Below are 18246 nucleotides of genomic sequence, written 5' to 3'. Positions count from 1 at the left end.
TTATTATTTTCTCTACTCCTTTTCTCTATATTTCAAATTTATTACAAGCCCCTTCACGTGTGAAAACACAACATACACAACCCTCACACTAAGTAAAGGTTTCCACATGTCGCACCCCAAAAACATAAAAATGGCCCGTCCGTCCCAACGAGTATACTTAGCTGAGGAGGCATACGCCATGCTTGCCTCCGATACTAAGTCTGCCAGTGAGGGAGAAGAGGATGCCACTTTCCTCTACCCCCTCATCATCATCCGCTGATGAGGGACCTCCAAGAAGGCGCCCCAGGGTGAACCCTTATGGACCCCACCCCGACGATTATCCGCCCCAAATTCCGGATTTTGAGGGCAGTTCCGGAATACAGATGGACTGTGCGGGCTACACTGAGCTAATTCTTTTTTCTGTAAATTTAATGGTGGGCCAATCCAATTTATACACCCAACAATTCATTGCTCAGAACCCTACCTCGCCATACGCTAGACCCCTAGGTTGGACCCCAGTAAGTGCAGCAGACTCGTGCTGCATATGGGCGTGGTAAAAAAGCCAAATGTTAGACAATATTGGAGTTCGGACATTTTCTACCAGACTCCGATTTACAGTAAGACCATGACCTGGAAGCGATTTGAGTCAATTCGGAAATTCCTACACTACAACGACAAGCACAGTGCCCACCCTAAAACGACCCAACATTTGACCGTCTGTTCAAGGTTAGGCCTGTCATTGACCACTTTACAATCAGGTTTGCTGAGGTGTACACCCCCGATAAAAAATGTCAGTGTAGATGAGCCCCTATTACTTTTCAAAGGGGGATTAGATTCCGCCAGTACCTGCCTAGCAAAACGGGCAAGGTATAGCATAAAGATTTACAAACTTTGTGAGAGTACCTCCGGGTACACCCACAAGTTCCGTGTTTATGAAGGGAAAGATTCCTGGATAGGATGCCCCCCATCCTAGGAATTAGTGGGAAGATCGTGTGGGACTTACTGCACCCACTGCTGGATAAGGGTTACCAGCATACCCCTGTTTGTGTCCCTAACTGCCAGAAGTACTGTGGCTTGTGGCACAGTGTGCAAAAATCAGAGGCCTCCCTAGATCCGTGGTAGGGCAACCACTGAGAATGGGTGAAAGCAGGGCTCTCCTCCATGAGAACATGCTGGAGGGACATCCTTGTACTGACCACCATTCACACTAGAACCAGCTCCCCTGCTCCTGTACGAGGTACAGCAACCACTTACCCCCAAATAGGGCTGCAGTAAACAAATATTTTAGTAATCGAGTATTTTATCGATTATATTTCTTGATTCATCGAGTAATCTAGTAAGAAAAACCTTCTTAAAATAACGTACGTAATTACATTTTTATTTCTTACAGTGGTGGTATGGTATAGCAAATAATTGCACACACACTGGCTTGGCTGTATAAAGTTATTGGTTTACTTTGGAGGGGTTAATGGAAGCACCTTTGCATTAGGCATGTATAAAGTTATTGGTTTGAAGGGGTTAATAACTTTATACATGCCCATTGCCAAGGTGCTTCCATTAACCCCTCCAAACCAATAACTTTATACATGCCTAATGCCAAGGTGCTTCCATTAACCCCTCCAAACCAATAACTTGTATAAAGTTATTGGTTTAGAGGGGTTAATGGAAGCACCTTGGCATTAGGCATGTATAAAGTTATTGGCTTGTAGGGGTTAATGAAAGCACCTTGGAGGTGCCTTCATTAACCCCTCTTTAAACCAATAACTTTATACATGCCAAGGTGGTGCCTCCATTAACCACTCTCCATCTGCCTTTCAAAATCAATTTACAGTGAGTGCCCCCGATTCCCCCCTCCCCTGGCGTGCCTCTAGTGCTGTTAACTTAAAGGGAACCTGTCACCAGGATTTTGTCTATAGAGCAGAGGACATGGGCTACTAGATGGCCGCTAGCACATCCACAATATCCAGTCCCCATAGCTCTGTGTGCTTTTATTGTGTAAAAAAAACCGATTTGATACATATGCAAATTAACCTGAGATGAGTCCTGTCCCTGACTCATCTCACGTACAGGACTCATCTCAGGCTAATTTGCATATGTATCAAATCGTTTTTTTACACAAAAAAAGCACACAGAGCTATGGGGACTGGGTATTGCGGATGTGCTAGCGGCCATCTAGCAGCCCATGTCCTCAGCTCTATACACAAAATCCAGGTGACAGGTCCCCTTTAAATTACCTAATGGCACTGGCACTAGTGAGGAGGGCGCAGTCGCAGACACATGGAGTCCGAGACCGTCTTCATCCCAGCATGCACTGGGACCTTACGTGACGTCACACACACATCGTTAGCCGGCGTGCTGACGATGTATGTGCGCAACTGCGCATTACGCAAAGTCCTGCCTGCAGGGCGGTGCCATCTCTCTGGACTCCGGAGGAGTGAGACGCTTAATTTCACTTCCGCTCCGTGATCATGTGATGTAAACCATTACTCGTTGCAGGGAAACTGCATCGAGGATTTTTTTGACTCGATTTAATCGAATTATTCGAAGAATCGTTTCAGCCCTACCCCCAAACCAGTTTGTATCCTGGACTACAACAGGCACATGGGAGGGGTGGCTCTTTCAGATTCTACTTCTGAAGCCCTACAGTGCCACACGAAAAACGAAAGTGTGGTACAAAAAGCTGGCCGTACAGATGGTAGTGTGCAATGTGTACGTGCCATTTCAGGCTGCAGGCCACAGAGGAACTTCCCTTCAGTTCCAAGAGGTGGTTATCAAGGCCCTAATCTTTCGAAGCCAGGCCGGGGAGGGTCCCAGTACTTCAGGAAGTCATGGTGCCCGTGTCGTACCAGGGCAACGTTTTCCAGGTCAAGTCCGCCAGAAAGCAAAGAAGGGAAGGACCCAAAAAAGATGCAGGGCGTGTTCCCAAAGGGGGATAAGGAAAGACCCCATTTACCACTGAAACACCTGGCCTGTGCACGCAGGACTGTCAGAATCTGCCTCTCATCCATGGAGCATTACTGTAATTCCATCCTTTCTGTACCCTGTAGTTTTACCACCTTATATCTGTGATTTAGTCCGCTTTAGCTTACAGATCCACTTTTCACCAACCACTACATATTTATTTCTGTGAAACACCTGTTAGGTCAAAAGTGCCCTTTCCACCACTTAAAATGTTCGTACGGGGGGTGCTCTTTCCAAAATGGGGTCACTTCTTGGGGTTTTTAATTTCTGGGGACCTCAGGAATTTTTTTTAATGCGACATGGGACCTAAAATCCATGGCTGCCAATTCAGGCCTGCCGGCAAAATCCATATTTTGCGGTTTGCCTGCAGTGCGCCCATACAGCAGGCTACAAGCGCTTATGGGGTGTTTCCTGAATGGGGAGAAAATGGGGAACACATACTGGGGTGCATATTCTCCTTTAACCCCTTGTGAAAGTGAAAAATTGGCAGTCTGCTAGTAATTTTTCATTTTCCCAGCCGTGTGCTTTTAAATCCTTTGACAAGTGTTTCTGCCGTCTGTGAGACACCTGTTTGCTGAAAAGTACCACCCCTTAAAATGTTCGTACGGGGGTACAGTCCCATGTAACATATATCACTCTCCTGCCTTCAGCATACAGTCCCATGTAAAATACATTATTCCCCCTGCCTTCAGCCCCTCCAGCATACAGTCCCATGTAAATATCACCCCCACCCCCTCAGATCCCGCCTGCATACAGTCCCATGTAAAATACATTACTCGCCCCTGTCTTCAGCCCCTCCAGCGTACAGTCCCATGTAAAATACATCACTCTCCCCTGTCTTCAGCCCCTCCAGTGTACAGTCCCATGTAAAATACATCACAACCCTGCCTTCAGTCCCTCCAGCATACAGTCCCATGTAAAATATGTCATTCTCCCCTGCCTTCAGCCCCTCCAGCATACAGTCCCATGTAAAATACCTCACTCCCCTGCCTTTAGCCCCTCCACAATGCAGTCCCATGTAAGATACATCACTGCCCCCTGCCCCTCCAGCATACAATCCCATGTAAAGTATGTAATTCTCCCCTGCCTCCAGCATACAGTCCCATGTAAAATACATCACTCCCCCTGCCTTTAGCCCCTCCACCATGCCGTCTCATGTAATATACATCACTACCCCATGCCTTCAGCCCCTTCACCATGCAGTCCCATGTAATATACATCACTACCCCCTGCCTTCAGCCCCTCCAACATGCAGTCCCATGTAAGATACATCACTACCCCCTGCCTTCAGCCCCTCCAGCATACAGTCCCATGTAATTAAACCACCCCCCTCTAACATACAGTCTCCAGTACAAGGATTATTCCTCCTCCCTTCAGCCCCTGTACAGAACAGTCAGCATTGTCCTCCACACAGGACCTGCAGCCTCTGCTCCTCTCTCCAACAACGTGCTGACTGAGCCCCGCCCCCTGGATGACGAGACCCCGCCTCTTCCTATGACATCATACCTGCCAGGAGCAGCTCCATTCTAGTCACTACCGTGGAGGTAACCCGGGGTAATGGCGGATATCGGGGCCGGAGGGATAGAGGTGCGCTCCCGGGCTAAGCAGTATGAGAAGCTGGAGTTCTTAGGGGAGGGACAGGTGAGTGAGAAGCCTCTGGACCCCTGACTGCCCCGTACTCTGTCATGTTGCTGCATATGGGAAGTGGACCGGGTACACAGACCATTGTATTCTGGTATCTGTAGTTCTACAGCAGTGCTCGTGTCTATGGTGATAGTGTGACCGCCTGCACTAGCCGGGAATGTCTTTCATAGTTCTAGAGTTACAGTTTATCTTGGTTGCTATGGTTACGGCCATTATGGTTGGGGTTAGTTTCTATTTGGGGTGATGGTTCATTGACCTTCCCACGTGACCACCGCTGAGGGCAGTTGGACACCTTCCCCCAGATGTTATGATGCGGGTGACTATAGAAACGGCTGCCCTTGGTATCAGTAAGGCCTTATTCACACGTCAGTTAGTTGATCAGCTATTTCCATCAGTTAGGCCTCTTGCTCATGGCCGTGGCCGTATCGCGGCCCGCATACGGCAGATCCGCATGCATTCCGCATCACGGATGCAGACCCATTCACATGAATGGGTCCGCAAATCCGGAGATGCGGTGCGGAATAGAACCCCACTGAAGCACTACAGGGTGCTTCCGTCGGGTTCCGTTCCGCAAAAAAAATCCGCAAAATATCTTTTTGCAGAACGGAAGGATCGCGGACCCCATTCAAGTGAATAGGTCCGTGATCTGCACGCAGCTGGCCCACGGCCGGTCCCCGTGCATTGCGGACCACAATTTGCGGTACGCAGCACGGTCACGGTCGTGTGCAATAGGCCTTATTCTGAGCCAAAACCAGGTGCAGATCTCTGTGTAGCCTCCACCTGCAGTTCATATTGGCGGTATGAAACTGCTTGCTGCAATGCAGGTCATGTTGGCGGTATAAAACTGCTTGCTGCAGTGCAGTTCATATTGGCGGTATGAAACTGCTTGCTGTATTGAAACTCTTGGGCCCCACACACACACTACTGTGTCTTTTGCGGTCTGCAAACCACGGATCTGCAAAATACGGATGTGGTCCGTGTGACGCCCACGTTATTTTTTATTTTTTTTGCAGACCCTTTGACTTCAGTGGATCCAGGGTCCTCATTTTGTGGACGTGTAGAAGACCTTTTCTGTCTTTTGTGGAACAGACATGCGGACAGACGGCCTCTGTGCTTCCCACGTCTGTGTGTCCATTCCACGTGGACATGAATCACAGTAATATTCCTGATATTAGGCGTTTTCCCTGTTTTCCAAAAATTATTAACCTTTGGGGACGCAACCGAACAGAACAGAATACATTCTGGTGCTCGCCATGCTGTTCCGTTTAGTTCAGTTTTGTCCCCATTGACAATGAATGGGGACAAAACTGAAGCGTTTTCCTCCGGTTTTGAGATCCGTTATAGGAAAAGCTCTGATGTGAAAGTAGCCTAAGGGCTGTTTTACACAAGGGCATGCCGTGCGGGTAATCCGCTGCGTGAAAGAGAGCCAAGCCCCGCTCAGGACAACACAGACACGGAGTATTAACATGATTAATCTTTTTACTTCAAAATCACAGTGAGATAAAGTGGTCACCGTTATTTTGTAGTAAAAAGGTCACAGAGAGGCACGGAGCATTATCAGTCATGTTAGTGCTCCGTGTCTCTGCTGTCCGGAACGGGGCTTGGCTCTCTTTCACGCAGTGGATTACCTGCATGGGATCCGCTCGTGTGAAAGAGCCCTAAGAGGGCTTTACTTGCAATAGTGCTGAGTTCACTAGAATGGCAGTTTTTTTTTTGTTTTTGTTTTTAAAGCAATCTTAGGATACTTTCACACTAACGAACTCCATTGAAAGTCAGTGGCGGACAGATTCGTTTTCTATTGTCAGAGAAAACTGATCCGTCCCCATCCGTCTTGCTGTTGTTTGCTCTCCGGTATGAGAACGGAACGGAATGCATTTGGGAGCATTCCGTTCTGTTCAGTTACATTTTGTCCCCATTGACAATGAATGGGGATAAAACAGAATCGTTTTTTTCCGGTATTGAGCCTCTATGACTGATCTCAATACCGGAAAATATTAATGCTAGTGTGAAAGTAACCTTAAAGGGGTTCTCCAGAGAAATAAAATGGCCGCAGTCCTGTTAGTACACACACACAACCTGTCCTAATCACACAGGAGGACAAGTCACACATGAGCCATAGAGCTGCCTCATCCTCCTCTCTGCTTGTCAGGAATCCTGATCCTGAATACAGGTGAATCTCTGTAGGAATGGAGATGAGGAGACATGAGAGGAGGGTGAGGTGTGGATAATGAGCAGCAGCACTTGTATGCAGTCTCCATTACCTCTGTCCGTCCTCGCTGTACTTCATGTCTCCTCATGAACCGAATTCCTACAGAGATTCAGTTAAAGTTCTTCTCATCTGTATTCAGGATCATAATCCCTGACAACTAGGAGAGGAGGATGAGGCAGCTCTTAACCTCCGTGCCGTAAGGTAACTTGTCCTCATGTGTGATCAGGGCAGGTTTTGTGTGAACTAATGGGACCAGAGGTCACGCTATATTTTTTCTGGAAGAGTAAAAATACTCCTCTTACCATTTTTGAGGAGTATTTTTAGGCGAGGAGGAGTACGAAATCTGCAGTAAGAGAAATAACTAATACGTAGGCCTACACGATGTTAAGGGCTTGTCCACATCTCCATTGTACGGGGCTCTGTCGCAGATTCTGTCAGACTGGACGAAAAAGCCGTACATGCAGGACTTTTGTGTATGGTAAACAGAATCCTGAACGGACTCCATAATAGTCAATGGAGTCTGTTCAGTTCCCCGTTGGGTCGGGTATGTGTCCGATCCAGCACTTGCAGAACAACAGAAATAAATAGTGGTGGTGTGAACGTGCCCTAAGAGGTGGTATTTATGCCCGGGTACTATTACTTGTTACGGCAGGCAATTATAGCGTAGTGATAAAGTACAGTTCCATATGGTAGATCTTCCCCATACTTAATCACAAGTCAGGCAGGTCAGTCATAAAAGGGACGGCTTCCCTGACAGAAAGAGTAGGCCGCAGCAGCCCTCTGGTTATAGGTGGCATATCGCTGCATGTAGGTCTATGGGATCTACAGGCAGGGTCCCATTAGCACTGGGACCCTGTCCTTGTCCGAACTAGTGGATCCTATGACATATCACACGGGAGTGAAGCAGAGCTTCTCTTCCAGCCTAAGTACTTCAGAAAGGCCTGGGAGCCGCAGCAGGGCCCAGGCCTTCCTGCCATTGCCTGCCGCTCACACACCCCACATGTACAGAACAGGGCAACGTCAGAACACCCTCAGAGCATACACACTGGAGGCTGCAGTGCCACAGCTCCTTCTGTGCCCATACACCATGGATGAATATTTACACTGTAGAGATGACAGCTGGTGCCCCCCTACCCACAGCGCCTAACCACAGGAGAAGAGGAGCTAACTTACTGGGCTCATCCAGAGCAGCAGCTGGGACCGGAGGACGAGCGCTGCTCTAGTTTCTGCGCATGGTGCTCCGGGTGCTGTAGAGTGTGGGCACTGGCTGCCCTGTGCAGATGGTGTGCACATATAGATAGCGAGCGCGCGCGCTGCAGCTTTACAGTAGTGTGCTGAATGGTCGGCAGTCCGCTCAAAGCAACCAATAACAAAGCTGCTTGCTGTGAGGAGCTTTGTTATTGGTTATGTCAGGCAGCATCGCTGCGCTGCCTGTGCCGTTCGCTGCGCGCCCTGAGCTGCTGAATGTAGGGGAAAAGTCTAAGGTGTATTGGTAAGCCAACCGAGTAAAATGGTCTGAACAGGCGTCTATGAAGCTTGTACAGGCGTTTTTGAGACCTCTGAATGGGACAGAGGCCATTTTGTTTCCCCGGTGATTGCTCCCCATACAAAACGAGCCATTATAAATAATGAAAGGTATTTAAGGATATATTTATAATAAAGTAATATTTACCGGTAAGTATTTTCATTTTCTTAATTCCCGGAGAACCCCTTTAAGGAAAGAAACCCAGAAGATTGCTTTAAAGCAGGGATGCTCAACCTGCATCCCTCCAGCTGTTGCAAAACTACAACTCCCAGCAGGACCGAACAGCTATCAGCCTACAGCAGGGCATGGTGGGAGTTGTAGTTTTACAACAGCTGGAGAGCCGCAAGTTGACCTTGCCTGTTCTAAGGCATGTCAGTACTTTTCTTTTTTGGCCTCCGTCAGGTGAATGAGGGCCTATAGATGCGTTTCACATATGTGTTGGGAGCTTTCCCAGCCCATACAGCAAATGGCAACTGCAAAGCTTAACGCTGGGTTCAGACCTGAGCGTTCTGAAACGAGCGCTCTGTATGCGCGATTGTACGGGCGTTTACAATCGCGCATACAGAGACAGGGGTGCACACATTGTCGCGCGTTCCCGAATATCTATGTGCGGGAACGCGCGACAAACGCCCAAAAAAAAGCTCAAGCACTTGTTTGAGCGTTGGGCGTTTTACAGCGCGATCGTACGCGCTGTAAAACGCCCAGGTGAGAACCATTCCCATAGGGAATCATTGGTTCTTGCCTGTTGTGCGTTTTACAGCGCGTAGGAACGCGCTGTAAAACGCTCAGGTGTGAACCCAGCGTAAGGGTTTGTCACCTGAAGAATGGGTATTGAGCTGGCTGACGTTAGCGATGTGCTAATGTCAGCTGAACATAACTATATTAGTGCCATCTCACTGCCTGAAGCCTTTATTGAGAAAAACTGCAGCGCTGCTCTCCTCCCGCCGGCCGTGTCTGCAGTGTAAATCTCAGTACTGAACGGCGCAGTGAGGAAGCCAGCAGCTGCCGAGCGTCTGTCCCTCACTGCGCCGAATACTGAACGGCGTGAGATTTACACTGCAGACACGGCCGGCTGGAGGAGAGCAGCGCTGCCCTGTCAATCAAGAGAAGAAGGGCGCGAAAAGAGGTGGGCAAACGGAGAGGCTAATTAGCATATTATAAAAGTTTGTTTTTCTCAATAAAGGCTTCAGGCAGTGAGATGGCTCTAATATAGTTATGTTCAGCTGACTTTAGCACATCGCTGATGTCAGCCAGCTTAATACCCGTTTTTCAGGTGACAGAAAACCGTAAAGGCTATGTACACCAGTGGCAATTTTTTATGATTACATTTTACTCATTTTGAGCTTAAAAAAAACATTTTTTTCAATTGGTGAAAATGATGAGCAGTTTTCCCTGCACAGCTTTGAGTTTATCTACTAGCAGGATCTGTATTTTCTCTCTGCTGACGGGCTCCTGATCTCTGACCTTATACACGCTCATTATAGCTCAGTTCTTACCTTACTGATTAGAATGTGGCCTAATTAAGTGTTTATGACCCCTTAGTAAATTAGAGATGAGGGTTATTAAATGACCGGCTTAATATTTTTTATAAAGACCAATAGAAAAAAAATGCAATCATTAAAAAAAAAATTTCCCCGGAGGTGTAGATGGCCTATAATGGCAGCATGTCCCGGTGTGTGGATGGGACTCTGTAAACCCCATGCACTGCCCTTTTGTTTTGGTGGCTCATACTTGGTTATGTCTCCTTCGAGATCCTTTCACGGGTCCATGGAGTCCGGACTAATGAATGCTGGATACATAAAATCATCTGTTCTGTATGCTTCCTTCTAGTTTGCCACTGTCTACAAAGCGAGGGACAAGAACACGGATAGGATAGTGGCAATTAAAAAGGTACGTCACCCGCTATATCTCCTGTAGGGCTTTGTCATTTTTTTTTCTCTCTAGTTTTCCAATGTATGTAAAGTGATGCACCTTTGCACATGGTCTTAAAGGGGTATTTCCGTCTGGGACATTGATACATATCGTTAGGATATGCCATCAATGTCAGATAGGTGCAAGTTACACCTCTAGGACCTGCCTCTATCTCCAGAAAAGGGCCCCTGAAGTGAAGGCTGGCACGCCACGCATGAGTGCCATGCTCTCCATTCCTTGCTATGGAAGTTCCGAAAATAGCTGCGCAAGCGTGCTTGACTGTTTTTTTTTTTTTTTTTTTTTTTTTTTTTTTTTTTAGAAGTCCCAGATAGGTGAATGGAGGGTGGCTGCACATGCGCAGCTGCCCCCGATATTCACTTTGGGTCCCTGTTTTGGTGTTCTGGTCCCAGATGTGCCAACCCCTTTAATTAAAAATTCTATTAAAAATCATTTTGGGTCTTCAGCTCCTATACGGACGTATATGTTCCCATGGTAACTGACAACAAAGGAGGTGATTTATCAAACTGGTGTAAAGTCCATGGCAACCAATCAGCTTCCACCTTTGATTTTTCAGAGCTTCTTTGGAAGATGAAAGGTGATATTTGATTTGTCGCTCTGGGCAACTAAGCCAGTTCTACTTTCTGCTAATTCTAAAGAAATGCAGATTAGAAAAGATTAGGATAAGACTCCACAGACTTTGATAGTTTAAGTTTCTGACACTGAATTGTGCGCTATAATGTGACCGTTTACAGCAGATTTATGAAAAAGTGGATGAGATTTATGAAAAAGAAGTCCTCCGCGTCCTGTGGAGAGCGTCCTCAGCGACATCTGTACATAACGTGGCACGCAGGTCTAGGTTTGCAGATGTCACCCCGCAGATTTAACCTTTTGCAGTGCAGACTGAAATCTGCAAAATCTACCAGATTTGGTGCGGATTTCTGAGAGACAGGCCTCCGTGAGCATATAGAAACCCGTCAGTATTCTGGCTCTGTAATACGCACAGATCCCTGATGATATGGCATCAGTATTGCTTCCGGATTTGCATGCGTAGTCTTTCCTCCGTGCATTTTTGATGCTCTCCCATAGGCCTCCTGCACACAAACTTTTTTATTTTTTTTCTGTTTACGTTCTAATTTTTGCGTACCGTATACGGAATCATTCATTTCAATGGATCCGCAAAAAAACGGAAGGTACTCTGTATGCCTTCCATTTCCGTATTTCCGTTCCGTTCAAACATAGGACATGTTCTATTATTGCCTGCAAATCATATTCCGTTCTGTTTTTGCGGAACCATCTATTGAAAATGTTATGCCCAGGCAAGTTTTTAAATGTAATTACAGCTTAGGCTACTTTCACACTGGCGTTTTGGTTTCCGTTTGTGAGATCCGTTCAGGGCTCTCACCAGCGGTCCAAAACGGATCAGTTTTGCCCTAATGCATTCTGAAGGGATAAGGATCCGCTCAGAATGCATCAGTTTGGCTCCGTTCCGTCTCCATTCACCTTTAGAGGCGGACACCAAAATGCTGCTTGCAGCGTTTCGGTGTCCGTCTGACCAAACGGATCCGTCCCCATTGACTTGTATTGTGTGCCAGGAAGGATCCGTTTTCACTGAAACAATCTGGCACAATAGAAAATGGGTCCGTCCTCCATTGACTTTCAACGGATCCGCACAAAACGCAAGTGTGAAAGTAGCCTAAAACATAATTGTATGTTTCCGTTTGCAATCCGCAAAAAAACGGATCACAAAGGAAGCCAAACGGAAAAATGGAACGGCAAAACGGAATGGAAACGGAAACACAATGGATCCGTTAAAAACGGACCGCAAAATACTGAAAAAGCCATATGGTCGTGTTCAGGAGGTCGTAGACTGTAATGTGTGTATTTGGAACCCAAAACTCGGACATGCTGCGGATTTCAAGTACTGACGGAAATGATACGTCAATGTGAATAGCTCTATTCATTAACATTAGCAGCAGATTCCAGAACATAAATTCCGTATACAGATCGCAAATACGCTCGTGTGAAAGATTAGCCACGGCAGACTCGGCACATGGGAACATAACCCGAGGGTCTGTTCGCGAGGTGTGCTTCTTGCTACATAGCCAACAGCTGAGGTTTGAGTGCCACCTGCGCCAGCTGCAGAAGAATGGCACCTGGAGTTTTCTGCCTTGGGGTGCCCACGTAGCAGGAACTACTCTTATATATAAATATAAACCCTGGGTTCTCTCCTTCAGCTTGTCTCTATTACATGTCACAAGGTCACTTTTTGTACTATTCTTGTGCTAACTGTATTATTATGTCTTTTAAAGATTAAGCTGGGTCACAGAGCAGAAGCCAATGATGGTAAGTCCTTCTCTGTATGTACTGGGGAAGTAGTGGGCCTAGTGGTTCTCATGCACACGACAGTATGTACTTTGCAGCCCGGAAACCGCAGATCTGCAAAACAGATACCCACTCTATGCATCCCACAATTATCCCATTGTCAAAAAAAAGAAAGTAAATATATTTATTTTTTTTGTATGCAAAACGGACTTTTTTTTTGGGGGGGGGGGGGGTTTCTGACGAATATTTCGGTCTTTTTTTTTTTTTTTTTTCCTTTCTTGTCGGCCCAATTGAAATAAAAAAAAAAAAAAAAAAAAGGTTTGCAACCAATCGCGTGCATGAGGCTTTATACACGCGTCTTGTCAAACACTACGAAAAAAGCCAAATGCAAAAAAGGAAGTTTACAAAATAATTTTCCAGTCTTTTTACTCCATAGTGAATATTGTATATTAAAGACTATAAGTTGTGATGAGATGTAGACTGTGCTGCTAGTATGTGACTTTTTCTAGCAGTGTTGTAATACATGGCGACCACTAGATGGTGCCCTATAGCCTTCATGGAATTTCCTGCAAGCAGAACCACAGTAGAGGGCCATTCAGCTATATATCTAGCAGCTTCTCCATGTCTAAGGGCACTTTCACACTCGCGTTTTTATTTTCCAGCACCGAGTTCCGTCCTAGGGGCTCAATACCAGAAAAGAACTGATCAGTTTTATCCCCATGCATTCTGAATGGAGAGAAATCCGTTCAGGATACATCAGGAAGTCTTCAGTTCAGTCACTGAACGGCGTTTTGGACGGAGGAGATACCGCAGCATGCTGAGCTATTATCTCCGTCCAAAATTCCGGATCAGTTGCCGGAATGCGCAGACCAGTAAAAATGTGAAAAAATATAGAAACTAATCCGTTTGTCCGTATTACAAATGTAAAGACTAATCCGTTCTTGCAATGCATTTGTGAGATGGATCCGTCTACAAATGCTGTCCGCTTGCATACGGATTGCCGGATCACTCTGCTGCAAGTGTGAAAGTAGCCTTACTGAATTATGGGGGGCTGCTAAACCCCCTGCCCTGGTGCTGCATTCTCTACACCAGTGATCGCCAACCATTTTTAATTAGGAATCTGAAGTGGGCTTTGGTATTGATGTACCAGCCAGTACCGAAGCAGACTTCAGATTCCTATTTTAAAATGTTTTTAAATACTCCGATGAATGACGTCGGTATTCCCATCGAAGTCTCGCTCAAGTTCAGCCGAGACAAAGTTTTCCTACACAGAGCACATACATTTTAATGCTGTACGACAACTGCTTTACAAACGGATCAACCTCGGATCACTCAGCTCTAATCTTTCTAAATATCTCAGGACTTAACCCCTTCAGCCCCAGTTGATTTTTCAATTTTTCCCTTTTGTTTTTTCGCTCCCTGCCTTCCTAGAGCCATACCTATTATTATTATTATTATTATTATTATTATTATTATTATTATTATTAAAACCACAATGGGTTTTGCTTTTACGGCGTTCCCCAAGCAGTAAGGTTACTTTCACACTAGCGTTTTTCTTTTCCGGCATAGAGTTCCGTCACAGGGGCTCTATACCGGAAAAGAACTGATCAGTTTTATCCCCATGCATTCTGAATGGAGAGTAATCCGTTCAGGATGCATCAGGATGTCTTCAGTTCAGTTGTTTTCACTGATCAGGCAAAAGAAAAAACTGCAGCATGCTACGGTTTTATCTCCGGCGAAAAAAAACCTAAAGGCTTGCCTGAATGCCGGATCCGGCACTTTTTCCCATAGGAATGTATTAGTGCCGGATCCGGAATGCCGGATGCGGAGACCGGTAAAAATGTGAAAAAAAGATACAAGACTGATCCGTCTCACAAATGCTTTCAGTCAGCGGCAGATCGGCCGATCCGGCGGCCAGTTCTGACGACAGAACTGCCCGTCGGATCACACTGCCACTAGTGTGAAAGTAGACTAAAACTGACCTGTTACGCTCATTCTCCCGGTCAGTATGATTGCAGTAATTCCACATTTATATACCGGTAGTTTTTCTTGCATTGTAATACTGAAAAAGAAACTTTGGAAAACATTTTTTTTCTCTTTGCATATTGGCATATTCTGACCCTCATAACCCTTTTTTTTTTTTTTTTTTTTTTTAAAGTGGGGTGATCTGTAGTTTTTATTGAAATAATGTCATGTCATACTATCTGCATGTCCTGTTCTTTTAGAAAAGTGTATTAATATAGAATTTTTAGTTTTGAAAAATGCCTGTACTTTAGCCTCTCATTTGCATGATCTGGCCCCTCTGTTCACACGCAGATGATGTTCTCGCCTCCTGCTGTGGGCGCTCTGTAATAAACTTTTATGTGGCTACTGAGGAGAAGTCTGGGAATGTTCTGGTGACTGACCCCAATCTCCGACTGTCTGAGATCAGTATTTACCTTCCTTGTCTCTGGCCTGACTACAGGAGACGTTGAGTTTGTCTTGTGTTACTCTTTGCATCCATTCAGTTATTCAGTATAAGAGTCTATTCCACTGTGTTAGCGCCGTTCATCTGCCGTATGCACCAGAAACGTTCCTTTTTCTTGGCGGTAAATGTTACCCTGGAACTCCAAAATAATTATGGTTCAGAATTAAATTGATAGATTGTAAGATGAAGGAGCCTTGTGATATAGGCATATTGGGATCTGAGAGTAATGCATCTTCAATGGCCTTAAGGGGGGATATTACTGTACAAAGATGCCACATCAAGAGTCGCCCAATTGTAGCTCTCTTCCCACTGAAAAGTATCAAGAATGTTCAACAGGTGGGCCGTGTCTTTGAAATAGGAGGTTAGTCTTACCACGTAGTTTTGTAGTATACCATCAATGTATTCAGAGAGATTGGTGGTAAGTGAACCGATGCCTGAAATGATGGGTCTGCCTGGGGGATTTGTGAGTGATTTGTGTATTTTTGGTAGGAAGCAGAATCTGGCCATGGATGGGTGCGGTGTTTTCGGATAAATTCTCATTTTCTTATCAATAATGCCATTAGTGAAACATTTATCTATGAGTTGATGTAGTTCCTTTTTATATTCTTGGGTGGGATTATGTGTTAAAGGTTCATAGTACTCCCGATCCGCTAAAATACAAAGGGATTCCTGGATATAGTAACTAGTCTCCATAATGACTATACCCCCTCCCTTGTCAGCGCTTTTTATCACAATATCTCTATTCCGGGCCAAAGAGTTCATGGCTCCGGTGAGTTCTGGACCAAGATTATTTTCTTTGTTTGAGTATTACAGTAGATAAATTATCTTTAAAATCTGCCATGACCATGTTGTAGAAAGTCTCAATGTGCGGACCCCTGCTCTCCAAGGGGTAGAGACTCGGGTTTAATAGTGGACGTGATGAACGCAGGATTGGAGACAAAATCGGGTGAAGAGCTGGGGAGGTCTGCAACTGTATGAGGTGTCGTAGTGGGGCTGGGGACAGAATTGGGTTCGATAAAGCAGCTAGATTTACACTGCAGACACGGCCAGCGAGGGGAGAGCAGCGCTGCCCTGTCAATCAAGAGAAGAAGGGCGCAAAAAGAGGTGGGCAAACGGAGCCTCTAGGAGCAGGTTCAACCGCCCCCCCCCCCCCCCCCCCCCCTCCGCTCCTAGAGGCTAATTGGCATATTATTAAAAGTTTGTTTTTCTCAATAAAGGCTTCAGGCAGTGAGATGGCAATATAGGTATGTTCAACTGACATTAGCACATCGCTGTCAGCCAGCTTAATACCTATTTTTCAGGTGACAGAAACCCTTGGACTAGTACCATTTCCCTCTGGGAAAGATGAAAAAACATAACATTATTTTGTGGAATTTAATTGCAGCGTTCACTGTGTGGTATAACTTTATTTTGTGGGTCAGTACAATGATGAGTGCCAAATAAATATATATATATATACAGGTCCTTCTAAAAAAATTAGCATATTGTGATAAAGTTCATTATTTTCTGTAATGTACTGATAAACATTAGACTTTCATGTATTTTAGATTCATTACACACCAACTGAAGTAGTTCAAGCCTTTTATTGTTTTAATATTGATGATTTTGGCATACAGCTCATGAAAACCCAAAATTCCTATCTCAAAAAATTAGCATATCATGAAAAGGTTCTCTAAACAAGCTATTAACCTAATCATCTGAATCAACTAATTAACTCTAAACACCTGCAAAAGATTCCTGAGGCTTTTAAAAACTCCCAGCCTGGTTCATTACTCAAAACCGCAATCATGGGTAAGACTGCCGACCTGACTGCTGTCCAGAAGGCCATCATTGACAAACTCAAGCAAGAGGGTAAGACACAGAAAGAAATTTCTGAACGAATAGGCTGTTCCCAGAGTGCTGTATCAAGGCACCTCAGTGGGAAGTCTGTGGGAAGGAAAAAGTGTGGCAGAAAACGCTGCACAATGAGAAGAGGTGACCGGACCCTGAGGAAGATTATGGAGAAGGACCGATTCCAGACCTTGGGGGCCTGCGGAAGCAGTGGACTGAGTCTGGAGTAGAAACATCCAGAGCCACCGTGTACAGGCGTGTGCAGGAAATGGGCTACAGGTGCCGCATTCCCCAGGTCAAGCCACTTTTGAACCAGAAACAGCGGCAGAAGCGCCTGACCTGGGCTACAGAGAAGCAGCACTGGACTGTTGCTCAGCGGTCCACTCCAAAGTACTTTTTTCGGATGAAAGCAAATTTTGCATTTCATTCGGAAATCAAGGTGCCAGAGTCTGGAGGAAGACTGGGGAGAGGGAAATGCCAAAATGCCTGAAGTCCAGTGTCAAGTACCCACAGTCAGTGATGGTCTGGGGTGCCATGTCAGCTGCTGGTGTTGGTCCACTGTGTTTTATCAAGGGCAGGGTCAATGCAGCCGCTATCAGGAGATTTTGGAGCACTTCATGCTTCCATCTGCTGAAAAGCTTTATGGAGATGAAGATTTCATTTTTCAGCACGACCTGGCACCTGCTCACAGTGCCAAAACCACTGGTAAATGGTTTACTGACCATGGTATCACTGTGCTTTATTGGCCTGCCAACTCTCCTGACCTGAACCCCATAGAGAATCTGTGGGATATTGGGAAGAGAAAGACGCAAGACCCAACACTCTGGATGAGCTTAAAGGGAACCTGTCACCGGGATTTTGTGTATAGAGTTGAGGACATGGGTAGCTAGATGGCCACTAGCACATCCGCAATACCCAGTCCCCATAGCTCTGTGTGCTTTTATTGTGTTAAAAAAACGATTTGATACATATGCAAATTAACCTGAGATGAGTCCTGTCCCTGACTCATCTCACGTACAGGACTCATCTCAGGTTAATTTGCATATGTATCAAATCGATTTTTTTAACACAATAAAAGCACACAGAGCTATGGGGACTGGGTATTGTGGATGTGCTAGCGGCCATCTAGCAACCCATGTCCTCAGCTCTATACACAAAATCCCAGTGACAGGTTCCCTTTAAGGCCGCTATCGAAGCATCCTGGGCCTCCATAACACCTCAGCAGTGCCACAGGCTGATTGCCTCCATGCCACGCCGCATTGAAGCAGTCATTTCTGCAAAAGGATTCCCAACCAAGTATTGAGTGCAGAACTGAACATAGTTGAAGGTTGACTTTTTTTGTATTAAAAACACTTTTATTTTATTGGTCGGATGAAATATGCAATTTTTTTTAGATAG

The 18246-nt window shown here is 45.7% G+C and overlaps 1 protein-coding gene across 1 annotated transcript in view; it reads left to right on the top strand.

The window, feature by feature from the left end:
- Positions 1–4423: 4423 nt before the first annotated feature.
- Positions 4424–18246, top strand: part of CDK7 (cyclin dependent kinase 7) — a 32226-nt gene continuing 18403 nt past the window's right edge. Inside the window, exons 1-3 of the mRNA XM_044292201.1 lie at positions 4424–4581; positions 10149–10208; positions 12539–12572. Of these exons, the coding sequence (XP_044148136.1) occupies positions 4498–4581; positions 10149–10208; positions 12539–12572 (178 nt within the window). The 5' untranslated portion in view covers positions 4424–4497. The remainder of the gene's footprint in view (positions 4582–10148; positions 10209–12538; positions 12573–18246) is intronic.

Source organism: Bufo gargarizans, chromosome 1, assembly GCF_014858855.1.
Source record: "Bufo gargarizans isolate SCDJY-AF-19 chromosome 1, ASM1485885v1, whole genome shotgun sequence".
Lineage (NCBI taxonomy): Eukaryota > Metazoa > Chordata > Amphibia > Anura > Bufonidae > Bufo > Bufo gargarizans.
This window is presented reverse-complemented; position numbering and strand designations above follow the sequence as displayed.